The 19,968-nt window shown below is 38.7% G+C and overlaps 1 protein-coding gene across 1 annotated transcript in view; it reads right to left on the bottom strand.

The window, feature by feature from the left end:
- The window catches only part of INPP4B (inositol polyphosphate-4-phosphatase, type II, 105kDa), a 325,870-nt gene that overhangs the window by 62,356 nt on the left and 243,546 nt on the right, over positions 1 to 19,968 (bottom strand). Inside the window, 3 exon segments of the mRNA XM_009328759.1 lie at positions 1 to 21; positions 6,153 to 6,365; positions 11,764 to 11,941. The exon segment at positions 1 to 21 is cut by the window's left edge and continues 127 nt beyond it. Of these exon segments, the coding sequence (XP_009327034.1) occupies positions 1 to 21; positions 6,153 to 6,365; positions 11,764 to 11,941 (412 nt within the window).

The raw sequence follows: 19,968 nt of genomic DNA, 5'->3' as shown, positions 1-19,968 counted from the left end.
CACATTGGCCCACACCCTGTCCTGAAAAGAGCATAATTATCACTGCACATTACTGAAGAAGAAAAAAAAGAGACAATACTAACTTCTTATTAACACCTTAAAGTGGAGAGAGACGTGCAAATTACTAGAAATATTACCAGAAATATTAGGTGTCAGCATATTATCACTTTTCTCATTCTTCAGCCTACTACCAACTTAAGCCTTCTTCATGGAGTTTTTTCTTGCAGTGTAAATGACTGAACTGAAACTGTTTGGGTATTTTAGACACTGAAAAACACATGTGCTTCAAACTCTACATGAAAATGCATGCAAAGTTTCAGGTCCAATCACAAGGAACTGAGCAGTTCGTCTATTTGAAATAATGCAGTAAGAGCGTAGACATTCAAAGCCTTGCCAAATCAAATCTTGTGTGCAACTGCCAGTTTTGCCATAGTACTTGACAACCTCTTTTTGATAATTTAACACACCCTCTATTTTATCACAACAGTTACTCTGTTAAAGCAAATGTAAAATTAAAGGACTAGAATGAGAAACTTGCTATCATGACATGTTTATTAGGTAACACAATTTCAATTTCGTTCTTCACCTCTCACGCAAACTGCAGCCACCACACTTAACTGAGTTTATAATATGAGAATTACAGAAGTAATAGAGTGATAAAAGAAATTCTGTACAAGCAGAGAACAAAAGAGATAATGTGGAGTGAAAGAAAGAGCTGTTATGGACAGAGATATAGGAAGGGTTCTTCAGGTGCTGGATGCTGCAGAAATCGAAGCTCTTGCACCTGCTTTTGTGGGGCTGAATAAGAAAAAGGAAAAAACCAAGCCGTACAAGAAATGAGGCTGCACACAGGGCTAGCAATCAGACTAAAACCAAAATGTAACAAACCCACAAAAAAACCCCATGTATGTGTTTTAATGCTGAGTCATTCTGAGACTAATGCAGAGCAATCAGTTTGCCTGAGGGTTAAAAATGGGAAGATAATATCACTGCTCTTTCTACTTTATGATATAATAGCCAGAAGCATTATGTATACGTCAGGCCTTCAGGCGTAAAAATAGAGTTGCAAAAGACAACAAGAGAAAAGGTTGAAGAAAACTGAGAACTCAGAGAAACACCATAGTTCCATATAAATGGTAACACTTGGAAGTTGGGTGAAGGCAAAGTTAGAACTACTACTTAGGCAAACATTTAATCTAAGATTTATTTTTAATTACATGCCACACTCCTTGGGCCATTATCCTGACTAGAGGGATCTGATTTTTTCCTTCTCAGTTCCCTCCACTTGAGGGCACACCCTGTGCAAGCGGGCATCCTGCCCTGAGGGACACGACATGGGCCTGCAGACAGGGGCACGTACTGGCTGAATCTGTACAGCAACACAGATCCTCTCCTCCAGCTCCCCAAACCTGATTCCTGGAAAGATCTTGTAGGGCTGCCTTAAGGACAAGTGAGCATCTAGTGTTATAGGTGGATGTAGAAACTATGGTTTGATCCTCTCCCTAGATAAACCTTGGTTTTATGGTTCCTTGTATGGTTCCTTGACAATACTATGGAAAAGGTATTGTTGATTTACAAGAGGCAAGAAGCTGGTCACTCTCAAGCAGAACTGCATTTAATCCACAAACTATTTTTTTTTTTTTAAGTACTGCATGTACAATGCAACAAGTGGAAACATCTGCACCTGTACGCATGAAACAAACCATTAGACACATGACTATCTGATATTCACATGCGTAGATACAATTTAAAGCCAAAGACAGAGGACAGGTATAGAATCCTTCAAAAGTTTCATCCTGTATGTACCTCAAGCGTTCCTGAAAAACATGTAGAATATGGGTGAAATAATAGATTTCCACCACCCACAAGCATTATTTTTGGGAGAAGGATTCTATGAAAAGCAACGAAATACTGCAAATAGTAAAAATTCCAGCCCCAAATAGCTGCAAGTTTTACCAGAGAGTAGCAGGGAACTTCACTCTTTCTATTCGCTGAAGTTGCTGAGGTATATGGACTCGTGTTGCTCAGTGTGGTTGCAGCAACGTAATTTCCCTTTCCTTCCTCTGCTGGGGGAGTTCAATCCCAACACAAAGAGTGTTAAGCTCTTAATGAGCATCTGGAGTTATTGCATAAGCAACATAAATATGAGCCCTTGTTTTATTTTGGAAAGAACCCTTTTCACTTTTTAAACCAACTATCAACCCAGCATTGAGATGTCTATACAATATTCACACACACATTCCCAGAGGGTTTAGAAGCAAATTTCATAAACATCTGTTGACAGAAAGCTCACTTTTGTTATCATATATCTGGTCTTTTTACATATGGGAAATAAGACGGAGGGAGCAAGGGCCTCTCCCACAGCTCTTTTTCTCCACATAGGAGGTTCCTAGAATTAGAAGCTATCGTTATAGGCAGACAGAAAAAGTAGATGTGTCTACCATTCGTTGTGACGTTATTCTGTCTGCACCAAAGATGGGGACATTTTTCCAAGAGGGTTGCAGAAATTCTGCAGTTTGGTAAGAACAATTCTTGAGTAAAAATGCAGTTTCCAATCAATGAAAATCAAGTGACTCCCTATTATTCTCCTCGAGAAGAAACCCATCCATTTCACATTCTTTGTCATCCCTTACTATTCCCGTAATGTTTTCCTGTAGCCTAGCACACTTTCCACCCACCTTTCACCTTATTAAGTCATCTATTTTCAATTTGCCTAAGAACTACCTTACAAGTGATCAGTTTGCAGCACGTGCCAGGTTGAAGGACAAAATACACCCACAGCCTCTCAAGTAAAGCATTCTTATAAGTCCTCTGTGTGAAGTGAGGGATCAGAAGAAAATAAGTCTTATTTCTTGACACACTGAAGTACTGAGACCCTAGATTCCTGAGCAGGATGCTTCTCCCCTGATACCAATTTCCCCACCAGTTGCTGTGGAGCTAATTAGATGGTAAGTTTACTACTGTGGTGTGAAAGAACAAGGTCTCTGGCTCCCTCTCATTGCTGCTTCTTTAAGTTCAAAAGTCAAGCCAATGACAGGGAAAGTGGAAATCTGTACCAGAGCTTGACCCCGTTGGGACAAGGCAGACTGGGACAAGGCAACAGCACATTGAAATCTTCTACTTCTTCCAAATTTCAGAAGCCATTTGGGACGTTAAGGCATCCCAGCACATGTGGTTAGGTGTTACTAGTTAGAAATGGCCATGGTTGCACTTCTCTTGCCACCTCTGCTGTGGCACTGGCAGGCATGCGTGCATACTCATAACGATCTCCATGAAAAGCTAGGCCTTGGCATCACAGAAAGCTGGGCACTTTTCTTAGGGTATTTAAAAATGAACCGGTAAAACATACCTCTCTCATCCACCCAATTCAAAAAACGTAATTCATTTCCATCCGCTCTGCAAGTATCATGAAAAGCAATTCAACTCCCTCATTTCAGAGAGCAGGAGTGGAAACTATTTTCCTGTCATTGCATCTGACTGGATGTCTTCCTCCTAAGCACTGCTGGCCAGTGGAGTCCCAGAGGTTGTCTTTTTGTTTTTTAAAGGATTCTCAGGCTTTCTAAATTCACTACAGAGCTCCTTGGTCATCTCTTGTCCTTCCATATACACCACTACTGTTGCACGCTTTACTTGTGCCAAGTACGACACAGCGACTGCATTCCCCCGTGCTCTGCAGATACTGTGTCTCCTTCATGTGGGTTGATAGCCATATATTACCTTAAGGTCCTTTTGAGGTATGCTCATAGGTAAAGCAAATATCTTAACTAAATGTGCATGATGAGCACCCTCCTGTGATGTGACAGTGCTTTGGAATAGAATGTATCATACACAGGCCAGTATTTCAGACTCGTGTCTGAGTACCATGTCAGTGTTTGTACAAAATTTATTGGAAATGCCATTTTATCTGTTCTATGTAGCTCCAACCACATTAAGTAGTCAGTCAGAAATGTAGAGCAGAAACAGCTCCAAGTGGCAATGTGCCCACCTTTTCTTGTATTATACATGACAACATGCTTTGTTCCCTCTTGCAGGAACGTTCTAGGATAGCAGAAGCAGCTGGCAAGAGAAGAGAATATCTACCCAGAGGCAATCTAAACTCTGAAGTTAAATATTTTTCCTTCAACAGTAATGCTTTACTACTGCCTACGTGTAGTGCACCGATACAAATAGCTCAATCCATACTGCTGTCAGCAACTCTGGGATGAATATTTGTACTCGGTATCAAAGAAGAGAGGTGCGACACAGTATTGCTATTGAGAAGGCGGCTTTTTGGAAAACACTGATCACTCAGTGAAAGAGTGCCCTGCACAGTTAGGAGATTGGGAGTTATTCCTTAAAGAGAAATTTGGATGCCAGGGAAGAGGGTGGATCCACCTAGTTTTTAAACACTGCCTTGAATTCACTTTAGTGATGGTCCTAAGGTAATGATGCAGTCACTGGAAGTGGATGGAACAGAGTCAGCTTAAAGAGTTGTTGGGCGTCACTGATTTAGATTTTGGGCAAGACTAAAATTGAAATTCCAATTGTAAAATGCAACTGTGGTGCTTGATAATAGTGTGTGCGGGGGAAAAATGAACAAAGGAGGGTATAGTACTGTGCATACAAAACAATGTATCTCAAAGTTTTTTTCCTTTACAGTTGACTTTCAGAGTAGATTAGGCATTTTTTCAAATTTTACATGCGTTTATTCTTCCTCTTTTCATCATGCTAATGACAATTTGATCATTAAAACTCACATTATTCATTACCTCCACTGACAGGAAGAACTGAAAAATAACGGAAGCCTAATCTTTCAAATTTAGAAAAAACCAAAATTTCTCTAAGATTTATACTGTCTCAAGTTTCACAGTGACTGACTCAGTTTAACTCAGAAAATACTTAAAGATACACTTAATTTTAATCAAGCAGGTAATCGCACTAATTCAGCACAAAAAATAGATACACTTTAAACTAATGTGCTTATATGTTTTAATAGATGAGGACCAAGCACTTGGCAGAAATAAATTAAAAAAAAAATCAATAATGGAATACAGTAAAGCTAGCTTCTCTGCAGAGACAGAAGTACTAAATTAAAATACAACTTGCACAAAAATGCTATTTTTCCAATGCAAAATTTCTCCCTTTTATCAAATCTATTGTGATATTTATTTTTATGAATGTTTCAACAGCTGGAAACAAACATTTTGGCTTTCATTTCAAGGAAAGAAGAACCATTCTAGCCCCTCAGGTTGTTGAGAAAACATGAAAAAGTTAATACAAGGCTCTAAAATCAGAAGACAAATAAAAGAATGAGTTAGTTATTGTTTAAATCTCATGACTACTTAATGCATGGGGTTGGAGATAACTGTATTTTCTCTAGAAGAAATATATTCTTCTTCCCTTATTTGTGGTATGGATAAAAATTACAGTTCAGGTGTAAGTACTGTAGCTCACACAGGTTATTAATTATTTACAATAGAGATTAATATGCTGGCATCCTTTACATTGATGAGAATACAGTGATGAACTGAAAGTATGAGCCTCAACTGAATAAAAATAGCTTGAGTTCAGGGTGTACTACAAAGAAGCAGATCTATTATGAACACATCCACCAAAATAATTAATTTACAAAATCTCAGCCACAGAAATAATACAAATCTTTGAAAGATATGCTAAGAATGTTAAAATCTAAAAGCCATGTTTAATTCTTCTATGCAATTTCAGACAACCTCTAAGAACAGAGTCTGAGGGAAAACAGCTCTGTTTTGCTGAGGGTTAATTCATGTGTATTTAAACTATTTATATTCAGTCTTGGGAAAAAAGAATTTTCCCTCATAATAGTGTATGCTGTTCCAGTCTCCTTAAATCTGCCTAACCAGCAAAAAGAACTCAAGTAAGAGCAAAGAAAGAATATTTTCCTGTCTGGGCAAGAAGATAGTCACCATCCTCACTGTTACATGCGCAACCAAGGAGTCACACAGAAGCACATCGTACTTTGGAAAATTCTTTCAAGTTAGTTTCAAAATATACAATGCATCTGAAAAATATTATTTCAGTTTTGCACTCCTTCCCCCCCCAATAACGTGTGACAAGGACACTTAGGGCTTGTATTTGGTTATGCTGATTTGTAGGGTTTAGGATTGAATACCAACCAAGAGTTTCTGACTACTTACCCACTCTTCCTCATCATACTCAGAATGATGGGGTATAGAGTCCTGTCTTTTAATCTGAGAAGGATGATCCTGATGCTGTAAATCACCCCCCTCTTCTGCACTGTTTCTAGGCACAGCTGGTTGCTTGAGGACACAGCCAGGCCGGGCTGTGTATAGTGCTAAAAGGGCACTTCTGACCAGCTGATCCTTAAATGCATGCACAAATAACTCTGTCTGGAAAAAAAAAATAAATGAATGAAAAGGTTAGACCACAGAATGCAATACTGCAACATAGCTATTATAACACTGAATTACCCTTAGGCAGAGTGGGTATTTGTTTCAGACCAGCCTGAGAGGCAGAAAACAAAGTAGACTAACAAACGAGGAAAAATTCAAGGGTTTTGGGGACATCATCACATTCTACAATCCCATTGTTCTGAGGATTAACACAAAAGTACAGTATCTGTCATAGAGATCATCATCTTTTCACACAATCCTATTTTATTCGAGTTCCAAATTTTGCCTGCAGAGATGAGCCTCTACAAGAGCCAGTTCCAAGAGTAACCAACCACTGCTCAATAATTTCCAAATAAGTGTCAGATAAAATGTGATTAACAAATTTAAGGATCTTATTAAATAAAACCACACCACTCTATGCTGAGATTGCAGCATCTGCAAAAGCAGTGTTTCCACACATAAATTTTGGTACACGTAGGTATCAACCCAGATATCAGGGCAGGTGATGACACCCGATTTCTAGCTTTATTTTATTTCTTTTTAAAGAAAGGAAACCTTGAAGTAGTGTTTCCAGGCTCTCTGAAGATGTTATTCAATCACTGTATCATTTTTTCTAAATCCTTCTTGTTGACTGTGACAGCTGGAAGTTTACCCTATTTTTAAAAACTTCCAACCCTCTCCGCATTAATTTATCTCCCTTTCACCCCAACAAGAAAAGGAAAATGCTTTCTGCATACGGTCTTTAGCATCTCTAGACTCTGTCTCCACGGAACAGCACGTGCTGTTGCCACCACTCTGCCACGCATGCCCATCTCCTGCTGTCCCACACAACATGTGGCCCTACCTCCGCTACTCCTCTCTTCGGAGGCTGGCCTATTCGCTCCCTCAGCTGACACAACTTACTGAACAGGAGAGGGTGAGGTGCAAGCACATGTTCCCTTTCACTACAAGGCGGTAACCGCTAGCAAACCCGCAGTGAGAGACAGCTGGGAAGAGTCACAATTTTGGTTACTTCAACAGCATTCAACAAGGTTCATCTGTCAGAGGGGGGAGAGCATGCACCCTGTCGCTGTACCACATCCCACCCAGGCTGCTATAGCTCCTCTCCCCAGTCAGAGGCCCTGGTTCACAGGTGATGACAAAACACCGTTTCGCATTTCTTTCAAAGCACAATTACCTGAATTTATTTATCCCAGGTCAGTGGGATTTAGTTGCCTTCCTATTTACCCGGAACATAGTGGACTGGCACGTGCAGATTCAGATGCTGAACTGCCTTTGTGCACACAATCTCAATTAAGCAGGCATGCGGAAAAGTATGTAGATAAGAGTCAGAGCAACCAGCCTGAACAAGCAAGTCACACAAAGCTAGGAAATGCTAGAAATAAAGGTTGCCCAGCCAAGCTTCATTCAGCCCTTTCATGCTTCTTATGCAAAATCTGGAGGAGAAGTAGCAAAAAAACCCCAAACCAAACAAGTTTCAAGTGTCAGCATCTATCTTCCTGGAAATCTTCCTCCCAGTTTCTGCACTTCTCACTTCTATTCTTAACCCATCCCTTTTTGCTAGTACTTGCTCCCCTTTTGTATGCCCCTACTCAACTTACTCTTCTTGCTTTCCTGCCTTAATGACCCCTCAAAAGTTTACTGACATTTAGACCACAGTGCTCTAAATAATGGATGGTTTTCTTAAAGCTCCAGCTGCTGGCTTAGGCACCTGCTTGAGAAGTTTCTGCTTTTTACCATTTTCACTATGTTTAGGAAAAAGGCATTTTTGATCCTTAATGGTTGCACGTAGAAAGGCTGAAAATTTGCTGCAAATAAAACTCAAAAGTCTTAAAGATAAGAACCTTGGGGATATCTAAGCTATGATTTTTTTTAAACCAACATCGGGACTTCTTTCAGACCTGATTTGGGATTCTTTAGTGATTAGGCTTGGCAACAGTATTCACCTCCCTGGCAATTTTACCAGACCCATTCTGTCTCCTCCTTACTAGCTTGGTGCCTGAGGGAAAGGGTGCTTAAACAGAGACAGTTTTCTTATATGTAGCCCTTCAGGACTGCCTCATGGCAGGACAATTTCAGTTTTCTACATTTCCAGCCTCCACATGGTGCATGCTCAGAGGATACATAATCTTTGGGGAATACTGCTACTAAACCCTACCAATCTTCTATAAAGAGGAGGCAAAGCGAGACTTGTGAAGTTGTCTTTTCTTGCATGGTAACAGCAGAGCTCCTCTTCAAGACTGTCCTACAGTTCCGTATCAAGAGAGTCCAAACTACTTTACTTGTCTGTGCTCAGAAATGACAACATCATGGTTTTGCTGAGGTTTCGTACCTCCCCTCCCCCTCAAAGTCTGCCTGAGATCATTTCAGGTCTCTGCATCAGGCATGGTAGGCTCAAAAAAGCTTTAAATTTCAGAAAATTGTAAGTATTGGACAACCTGAAATAAGGAATGCCCACTATGACTGAAATAGTAGGTAACTATCTGAAAAGTATAAGTAATTTAATTTAATGTAAATATTTTACAGGGAAAACTCATTTTAAAAAGCAAACTGGCATGGAAGCGAACCTCCATTTTTTTCATGTGGAGACTAAAATGCTTCTGTAATTAAATTCCATTCAAGGATTCCATTGGTTTAACAACAATCTACATTTTAACTACATTTTCTTACAGCTCAGTACAGCTAAACTTGCAGAACATCACTTTATAAAATTGTATTGAAATCACAAAACAAGTCTATACAAAGAAATGAAAACTCTGCAAATTCTTTTAGATACTTGACTAAAGAATATTTCTGCAAACAAAGATAGGCATAGCTGGAAAATGAATTTATCAAGCCTTCTGCAAGCTGCAAATGCTGATACACTTGTCAACAGCTAAAGGCTTCCTTAATCAATTAACAGAAAGTGTTGATAAAAGGTTGGTCTCAGGAAAACACTACAGTAAATTGCAAATCATATATGAAGAAGTAAAACCATGCTTAATATGAGAAAATAAGCTCAATTTAAGAAGCAGCAGTGGAATTATTTGATTTAATTTTCCACTTTCAATGCATGCAGCCAGTCCTTCCATTTCTAACATAAAAACTTAACTGTAATTCACATTACTGATAGCTCAGATATACTCACTGCTACCTAATGTTTTTAGAAAAAATATTCTATATATCAAGCTTAACATTATCTTAAAATAAAAAGTGATATGCTTTTTAAGAAACTTGAGGTATTTAATCACCAGGCAAATCATTTTTATGACTTATTCAAACAGCTGTTTGATTTTTAAATTTCTATCAAGTTGAAATGTAAGAGAACACTTCTTTTTTATATGTAAAAAGTATACAAAAACTGGGAGAGCAGAAGCAGCTCATATGCCTCAAGAATACAGGTAGGCATCGTGTAATTCTATCCAGAAGAGCATGCCAACCTATCTTAAATACAACCAGGGACACACTGTTAGTCTTGGTTCTCCCATACTGCACCAGATTATATAGATAGGTCATTTTAGGATATCGAGATGATCCTTTGTATTAACCATGAGGGATCTAATGGCAACACCGCGTAGATTCACCCAGTTTGGGTTTTTGAAACTTAGTATTGCCCTTCCCTGAAGTTGTTCCTTGGTCTTTCCTTTCCTTTCCTCCCCAACTCTCTTCCCTTCTTCACAAGCAGCTGTCCCTCCACACTAGCTTCCTCAGCAATGGTCCCACCCTCTTTCTCCATTATTGTCTTCTCCTCAGAGTAAATTTGGGAACAGACAGAGAAACAGGTATTCAACCGCTCATGCAGCAGTTGTTCAGACAACTGGATTAATCTCTTTCAAGAAAAAGATGGAGGCTAGATAGAAACTATGGGCTGTCAGGTGGACTACATCGGATGAGACTCCTGCTTCCACTTCTGGGAGCCTGTGCTCATACACTAACCAGCAATTTAATCCTGGCCCTGAAAAGTTCACAGGAACGTATACAACTAAATCACCAGCTACAAATTTACAGTATCTGTGACTTTTCCAAACTGAACGGATTGTCTTTTTTGGCCTCTTTCTGTAGGCAGACTCTCCAATAGGCCATGGTTCAAACAGCGAATTAGTGCCACAGCTGCCTGCAGCCACTCCGAAATTGTCCACTCCTCCTGCCCAGACAGGCAAAGGTGGGAAGGGCAAAGCAAATGGCTACAGCTAACATACAAATTCCTTGAATCTTCAGAACAAACACTTTTGTGTTGATCTGCTTTACTTGCGCATGCATATTTCTTTGAACTGCTAACAGAACAGCTCCACTTCTTCTATGTGCGGCTAAAATGGCCTCTTTCAGTGCTATGTGGAAAGGTACACTGTAACTGCCACAAAAACACCCCTAAATTCCTCCCTTTCATTTCCAGGCTGAATTCTACTTTCCTATATATCCCTGACATTCACAGCCACTCCGATGTTCTCAGAGTTACTGTGGATTTACACATCTGTAACCGAGAGCAACGCTTATCTCCCCCGTGGCTCCAATGCAATGCCTTCACAGTATGTGGCTGAGCTTACTATTCAGATTTGAAACTCTCCCATTGAACGACGTACTGCTGGGATAATAGTGCTCAACAGACCACAGGGGTTGCCACTTCCCAATAGCTGAAGATATATGGAAATGGTTATTGATTGTGTTATTAAGCCATATTGAGATCACATTACAGAAGGTATGGCCCATGAAGCAATGGGAAGCATTTTTCAACCCCCGTGGTCATAGCTATAGTGCTTAATATTTTTATAGGATAACATACGCTTAAAAGTACTTCAGACGTCAGCTAATCTCTGCTATCATTCTGTGAGACAGGTGGAAAATATTATCTTCCTTAATTTAGAGCTAAAGAAACTAAGATGAGGAAGAGCCTAGAGCTACAGAGGAATGTAATAGGAGAAAGAGGATTAAAATTTGAGACCTCCTGGCACCAACTTCCTAGCTTCTCCTTCCACACTGCATCACCATTTCTGATCATGCTATTATTCTAAACCTTACACACAAACCTGGCTTGAACTACCTCCCACAAGCAGTTGTTTGAAGTATCACAGAAAGAGAAATAAAATAACCATTTATCATACCACAAAATTATTTACAATAATCTATTCTTGATAAACCCCAGTATGTGGCCACTAAAGGATAATAAAGACACAGGAAATTAAATTAATTATACTTTCAAATAAAGACAAACTTTATAGATTTCATAAATTTTCTACATGGAAAGGCTACAGAAATGCTAAATAATATTCTTTTTCTGATAGCAACATTTTGAAGCTTATTTTAGCAGAGCTTATTTAACATTTCCTGATGCTATGAAAGTCAATTTATGCAGAAAAAAACCCAGCAGTTAGAGACTCGGTTATTTCATTTTCCATTGCAATGAAGATTTGAATCTTACTTTTTCTGAAAGCATCTTTAAAGAATTCTTCAAGCTGTCTGGAGAATGCTGGCTTGCAGAATTAAGCAGCAGGTCTGCATGGCTTGATATGAGAGGTTGTAGATGATTGATGTTGCTGAGAACTTCTTTTGCCTTGGCTGTGTTTTCAGGTGAATAGTAAATACACTGGTATCCAGTACTGTAATAACAGAGAGTCAGTCACATAATGTCAAAATCATTTCTGCTGTTAATAACAATGCTTAATGTGTTAAAAATCTTACCACTAGTTTTGCAAAAAATGACAGATACCTGAACTTCAGTGGTATCATTGAAATGCTCCTTCCTTTAAGGGTAAAAACAAATCCTTGCTTGAACAGTAGAGGACAACGGACTGCCCACCACCAAATGCTCCAAGTAATACTGTTCAACCTAACCATCCCCTTGAGTGATTGATCTTAACATAAGAAAAACAGATTTTTATTTATTTATTTTTAAAAAATGTCATTCTGGAGAAATGAAAGGTTTGACCAAGTCAGGTAACAATCACAAAGAGCATAAGACTCCTTATTTTTCCAGCTGAACTCCCCATCACATTATTAACTACCTTACTAAGTCTTTCAAAATGAGTCATTAATGTTTAATTGATCAGTGGCCCACACTATGTTTTGATTAGCATCAGTGATGTCTAGGAAGTGGTGATAACCAGAGGTATTTCCAATAAAAACCATGTGTCTAATTTGCAAGAAAAGAGACAGAAATGGGGTGTGGGAGTTAATTACCACAAAAACACGCCAATGCATACTGCAAACTCCCTACTCTTTCCTTTTAACTGTTCACAAACTACTGCAATTCTTTTGCATGACTTCTTTTTCTAAGCCTTGTTTTTTTCCCCAACACTTACTAATTACGCAATATCCTTTTATACCATTATTCCAAAATACCATTTTAGACAGCATGCACACACCTACTGGTTCTTCGCTGCAGTATACATCTCCCCACCTAAAACTCTTACACATAATCCTTCCCTTTATAATGCCCTGCTTCAGTCTTTCAGGGAAACTAACCAAAATCTTTTGCAGTTTCAGATTAACCGGTAATGTTAATACAGGAAAAAACGTAACCAAGCAACTCCTGGAACATTACCAATGCCAAGAGCAATGTACATACTACTCCCCAGTTGCTTCTGTATGTATCTCCCTTCTTTCCTCTTGTGTCTTTTCATCATACCTCCTTCAGTCTCTTCCACCCTTTCCCCACTGATTTAATTTCTTTCTTGATTTCACGTATCAAGACCTGAATTTTGACATTCCTGCAATCCTTTGAACTTCATGCGTTGCTTTTCGTTTCAGTCTTTTTCCAGATCTCTTCACTCCCCCTTTTCCCCTTTGTGTCTTTTAGCGTCCCTTACAGTTTCTCATTAGTTTTCTACAAATTAGAAATTAAATTTAATTCAAGAAAGGACATAGGCAACGCGCATTCAGAAGTCCAAATGAAGTCACTTCCATAAAACTCAAAAGGTTTAAGTCTTTCGGCAAATAAGGATAGATTCAAGCAGTCTTAAAATTAAGCCTCTTGCTTAGATACTTTGCTGAGTTACAGTCCCAAACGCCACAATACCGAATTCCATAATCCCCTATCCTATTTTTCTGTCTTTCACCAATGTCTCCATTTTTAGATACAATTCTTTGTAGAGCCAGTCAGGATGAATGGCATCTGAGCCAGCAAAACTTTGCCGTGATCAGTCATGCTACCAGCCACACCAAAATCACTGCGCGTCTCCAACTCACAGTTCACTACATGAGTTCTGAACATTTCAACAAAATGAATTGTATAAACTGTCTCTCCTAATGAATTGGGCAAAAAAAACCCTGCCCCTCTGAGAAATGAGGAAACGGCCACAGCTGTACCTTCAAGGTGGCAACACTTAGTGAAATGAACTTCCAAAGTTAGATCTATGTCTACATTCCCTGCAACTCTCAAGCTGTCAGACTCCGTGGGCAGGGCAGGGACAAAGAGTAATAGTCTATGCCAACTGTAGTGAAGGCATAGTCTTAAAAGTCTTGATACCTCACAGCGCTGAAGAATCTTCTCTAATTCCCCTTCAGGCTTCTCCCTCCCTTTATCAAACAGCCTTTCTGCAGGCTGAATCTGGCTAACACTGTTATCAGCCTCACCATGCACATACTCCTTTCTGGCATTCCCCTCAGCCTTTAATTCCCAGATCATTTTCACTGATCTCCCACAGCTCTAAGCTTCAGTGAATATTGCAGCAGAAAAGCTACTGACAATGGTATAAGAAAAGGAAGAGGGAAGAGATATGCTAAACCTGTGGGTAGTTCTCATTCTAATAAAGTCAATGATAGGTTTTAAATAAAGGAAATAGTGAAGAGAGAATGACTCTTTCTTCACAATGAAGTGTTCTATCAGGCCTCATTATTTGGTTAATTTTAACATTTCCTGAATGCCAGAAAGCATATGAGATGACTCCAAATATTCAGTTTCTTTCAGAATTTGAGGGCACCTTCCCCTCTCCCCTCAGGAAATTTCAGAAACATGTTTGGGAGTATCTGAAGTTTCTACTTGTTGTGTCTCGACAGTGTTGCATCTAAGATTAGCCTGAGATTTTCTATGGCCTTACCGTTCATGAAAAGACATTACTACTTCCAATTATCTGAAATTAGTTGCCTTATAAATAACTATTTTTAGAGCTTGCTGATGCATATAGCTATGGTAGATAGGTAGTATTACTTAAAAGAAGCAGCTGCCAATAGAACATAGAAAGTAACTTTTTACAGGTGTCCTAATGCAGAAACTAGATGAAGGGAATTACAAGGATGAAGAAACTTTTGTATTAGGGCAAAGGCCACATAGGTAGGTCCGGTGTGGGAAATAAGCAGCAGTATGAAAATCTACCTTTGATATGTAAAATATATTATTAGTCATGTACCTTTTGAAAAAGTCTGTAATAATGTCTTCTGGGTTAAGTCTCAAAGCTTTCACTAAGCATTTAAATTCACGCTTAATCACTTCCATATATTGGTACCGTTGTTAACTATACACGCATGACTATCAGTGGTTATTTCAGTTTTAAAATTGCTTTAATGACATTGTCATGTAATTTGAATAAAGATTACATTGACTACATCTGCAATTTTAACTCTAAATTAACAAAGTTTTTGCCTGAGAATAAATACTGCAATATGCTAAACGTCTAATTTTTAATGACACTCCGATTAACTCCACTCCTGCTGTTAACTGAGTAATTTGTGTGACTGAGTTAAATTGTCACCATCTGGGACTGGGTTAAATTCTTTCAACAATGAACATTTGACCTCGCATTTTTCACGGTCAAAACTGCAGACTTTAACATCAAGAATACAGTTAAAGCATACACAGCAAGAACCCAGGTTATCTACCCCCAGATAACCTCAAGCTTATGTACATTACTGAAGATGTCAACTCAGTGGCTTATTTATGCATCACATGTATTCTGTCTAAAGTGGGAAGTTATGATCAAAAATAAATTGATTACATAAAAAAACCCAGGACAATTTACTGCCTCAGGAAATAAAACTAAACCATATGATCAGTGCTGAGGTTTTGAAAACAGGCCTGAGAGAGTTCAGAAGTTTGAATTAATTTTTTATTTCCTTAAGATTCCCTTGCAAACTTGGAAATTCTAACTTTGAATACTGAAGAAAATGAAATTATGTTATTAGTTCTGCTCTTCATTCCTAACTGACCCTTGGAATAACTCTACATCAATGCCTTCAACTAGTAATAGGACATGAGTTTCAGTGAAAAGAAAGGTCAAGATGCCCTTCATCAGCCCTCTAGAGACTTGAGTAGGACAGATGCCAGAGTAGCATAGGTGAATCTCAGTGACTCTTCCTAGGAAGGCTCACTCCAGGAAGGTTGAATGCCTAGGGAAAGCCTTCCACAGTTCTTCAAATTAATTTCAGAGTATCTTTACATTGGTAGAAAGATGCAAGTAGCCTTTAACATAGGGGAGAATCTCATGCTGGGTAACCGAGCATGGTTCTTACCAGAAGAAAAAGGGTATTGTGCCTCAATACAAGCCTGAGACTAAATGGTGCCTTTCAGTGGAGCCTTTTCCTGGCAGCCTGCTGAAGTACGTGTTACAAGAAAGGATGGCAAAGTCATGGATCCACTCTCCTCCTGTCACTCCTAGAGTCCACGTATATGGAACAGTTTCTTGCTCTCCAAAACATATGGTCTTTTCTAACCTTTGCATGCAAAGCTCCCCCAACTCCTTCTTTCCTTCTTTTTCCAGCCCCAGTCCCCTTTCTTTTATGCCTGCTTAAGGAAATGCTTCAGGCAATTCTGTCCAGAGAGCCTAACGGCTGGAAAGTACTGTGATGACATTTTTATATCTCAATGAATAGCACAAACTTTGGCAGTTTCTCAGCAAAACTTCCAACAACCTTAATACATTGATTTTATGGTCAGTGAAAAAATGTTCGTCTCCATGAAGTCTAATCTCTCTCTCTGTCACACACACACATGCAAAAAGGGGAAAGAGAGTAAAGAATAGCATCTCTGTGAAAAGTGCTATGCATGACAGGCTGTGGTTTCCCTTTAATAATAAAGGTTACAATTAGATCAAACACAAATCATTATTGTTTCAACATCTCTGGGATTTTCTGTGAAACAGTACCATTTCAGGTTCCTCAGAGAATGGAAATGGGTTGAAGGTTATGAAACTCAAGTAATAGGAACCCTGAAGATCTCAGCATTAATAAAATCTCTGGTAACGAGTATGTTAGTGAAGGAGCGCACCTCACACCTTGATGAAAAATCTAGGCTTCATCAAACAAAAAAGGGTCCTTTTAGACAGTTCAAACCCAAATTAAATTATTATGGCTTTAAAAAAAAAAACCCAAAACAACAGAAAATCCCTTTCAGTACTATTCCAGCTTTAAGCTTGTGCTACTTTAAAGCAGGATCATTTCTAAAGAAAGTGCTAGAAATGGGGTACAAAACCATAGCGAATCACAGCATCTAATGCAGCTTGTGGGACACCTGTTATTCTTGATGGTTAGTACTGGGGCATTAAAAAATCTCGTACTCATAAGTCTATGTGTTTTGGCTAAAGCACAGATCATCAAATTGGATTTTAGATAAGAAAAAAAGTCCTTGGTGTGCCTTGAAAGTGGTTTATGAACATTTCAAGCAGTGAGGCATTATATGGGCATAACTTACAGACTGTCTGCCTTAGAGCTCAGCTGTGCAGGAACGTTTAAAAATAATAATTTGCTGTGCCATCTAGACTGATGAGAAGACAAGCCCTTCCATTTGCTGGAAGGAGAAGTAATCTATACTAGCAGGCCAACAGAAGACTGAATCTGAACAACTGACTGACTTTCTCTTCTAGCTAGAAATGCGGAAGGAAAAAATAAAAAGAACAAACCAATACAGCATCATGAAAAAAATTCTAAAATAAATGTATGTCATACACAGATAATTAACATTCTGCAATGATTTAGCATACCTTAATCATCACACTTCAGTTATTTGAATTTAAATGCTATCATGCCTAAACAAGATTAAAAAAAAGCATCCGTTGTTCTTACTGGTCTTGTGAAGTTCACTACTAGCTACTAAAGGGACAGACATACTAGAGTCATGCCTTATAGACATGCCTGATGTTCGTAGTGGTAAAGCCTTTTATCCGTCTCTTTGTTGCAGATAAAGAACAGTACAGATTGTGAATGGGTTATAAAGCAATGGACCTGGCTTCAGATCACATACCACTAAGTCTTGTTTTTCACCTGAAAGAAAAACTTCTCTCCCTCTTATTTGAGATAATATTCTTAGAAATTTACCTTTTTTTTTTCTTTTAATATGACTTTCTTGGTGGTAACAAATAAGAATTGCAGAAATACTGCATTTTTTATATTTTTACACAATATCTTCCCCTTTTTGTCTGCACAAAAATGTACATTTTAAGTAATAGAAAATATGCCAGACCTATCTTCAGATACACATCTTCCACATTCTTCTGTTTGATAAACTTTCATGAAACATATGTTTCACTCTTGTTTTGGTTTATCAATTGCAAATGCAGTTACGCTCTTGCGAAGTGGGATATAACCTTTTACCAGTTAACAGTTCTTCCTGTCTGTTAATTCCACAAGTATAGGTTTGAGCAAGGAATATTTTGTGATATGCTGACGCTGTTGAATATTTCAATGAACTGTTCTAATAATCAGCCCGAAGGTCAAAGGCACGCAAGGCATTCTGTCACATGCACTAACAATGTCTTGAAAGCTACTGGGACTGGCTTGAGAAATAATCTCTTCCCACATCTTCCTCTAGGTCTTCAGCTCACTTAGCCTAGAGGAAACGGCTGCTAAATCTGCATTTTTTTCCTGTTCATTTTATATTCTGACTGATATCTCAAGGTGTCACTTCTTCCTTCAACCAAGTCTTCAGAAAAGCTGCTCCCATTGTAAAACAGAAAATTTAAATTGTAAAAGCTGCCCCTGGAAATGCTACGTGTCCTCAAAACATCCTCATGCAGTTAAACAAACAGGTGCATACAAAAAAGCTGTCACTGCCACAGCGAAAGAAATTCCTCCGTGGTAAGAATGAGAATGGTCCTTTCATGTATCTATTTAAAGCAGACCCACTCGTGAATATTCAAGTAAGTGAGATCATATTCAGAGCTTGCTTTCTCCTGTCTTTCAACCCATACAAGTTCTTCTAGCTGAAGAAAAGAAAAAAAAGTGGAGTTTTCTCTGAGCTGCCCTCAAAGACAGAAGGGAAGATGAATTTTGGAGGTTTCCTCCTTTCTACTTTGCGGGAATTCACACGCTAAGTGACCATTTCTTCAGGTCTGGTAAGTGATCCGCTAAAAATTGCAGTCCCCCGTTTTCAGTGCTCAAACCTAAATTTGTTAGCCTGACTCAGGCTCTTTTTTTAGGATGAGTCTGACAGGATAGTAATATAGTTACTCTAGTTATAGCATCCTAAAGACAGACTTTTGCTCTTCCAGGGGAACAAAGAACCACAAAGAAAACTGCACTGTCAGAGTAAAGGTCCAGTATCCCATCCTTGAAAGTCACCAAAATACAGGTGCTTCTGAGGGATGCAGAAAAGTCTAATAAGCAGGGCAAATATAAGGTGATGTGTAGGCACTTTGAAATAAGTTGATAAAACCTGTACAAAGCTTTACCCAGTGCTCCTGAACACAATCCTCTATCAACTTAGAGGTCTACACGGTCTGAGTCAGTGAAAGAAGGGTGAATGAAAATGAGAAGAGGCTGTGCTGCACTGAGCATCCTTTGCCGTCCTAGCCTTTTGACACGTAACATTGCACAGGACCCAAAGAAAGGAGTCTAGCCCATCATCTTCTCCTCTCCCCTTGTTATGGGTAACTAAGAAACATGGGCATTGTCTATCCATTCCTATGAGATACTGCAGTACGTGTTCTCCCAGGAAGAACTCAAGAAAGACTAGGTCTCTTCCCTATAAGGCATTTCCCCCTTTTTCTCCAATGAACAGAAATCACAGATAATAATTTCAAGTTTGCCTCACAGCTATCCTCCGTTTTAGGAAATCACATTCTGCCAATGTGGATATGCTGCAGGACCGCGCAAGTGAGAAACAGTTCATTTTCTGAAAGCTGAACACTGTAAGGACTGGAATTGCAAAGTTCTTTCTATCTTTCTATCTTATGACTTAAATTTCTTCTTATGAAATGTAATAAAAACCCACTAAATACTACTGCAACTATATTAATCAGATAGTTAAGTAGCAGATAATTTAAGAAATGTCTTTAGATATTTTCTTCATCAGGAAGCACGTACTTCATAGGCCTCCATATCATGGGGACAAGGCTGCCTATACCAGTCTGCTGACAGCAGAATAGGTACCTACAGTTAACACAAAGTCCATTTGTGGGTCTCGTGATCAATGATACTCATGTTTCATTGGCAAGTTTTGTCACCAGAGGTGGCCAGGGAAATGAAAGATTTTAGAAGATTTAATAGGATTTTTATGTCATGCAGTGCAAAGAGAAAAAATAATAATACAGTTTTCAAAGCAAACATATCTGCTAGTTTTTGTTTGGTTTTAGCGTTGATGCCAACTTCTAGTCAACCTAGAAGTCAACAGTAAATTTTTACAATTTCTGCTTTTATTCTTTATGATACTGTACCCATGAAACTTTTTTGAGCATTGAATACAATGGAATTCATTTTT

This window comes from Pygoscelis adeliae, unplaced genomic scaffold, assembly GCF_000699105.1.
Source record: "Pygoscelis adeliae isolate BGI_AS28 unplaced genomic scaffold, ASM69910v1 Scaffold66, whole genome shotgun sequence".
Classification (NCBI taxonomy): domain Eukaryota; kingdom Metazoa; phylum Chordata; class Aves; order Sphenisciformes; family Spheniscidae; genus Pygoscelis; species Pygoscelis adeliae.
The sequence above is the reverse complement of the archived record's forward strand: the minus strand, read 5'-3'. Positions and strand labels throughout refer to the sequence as shown.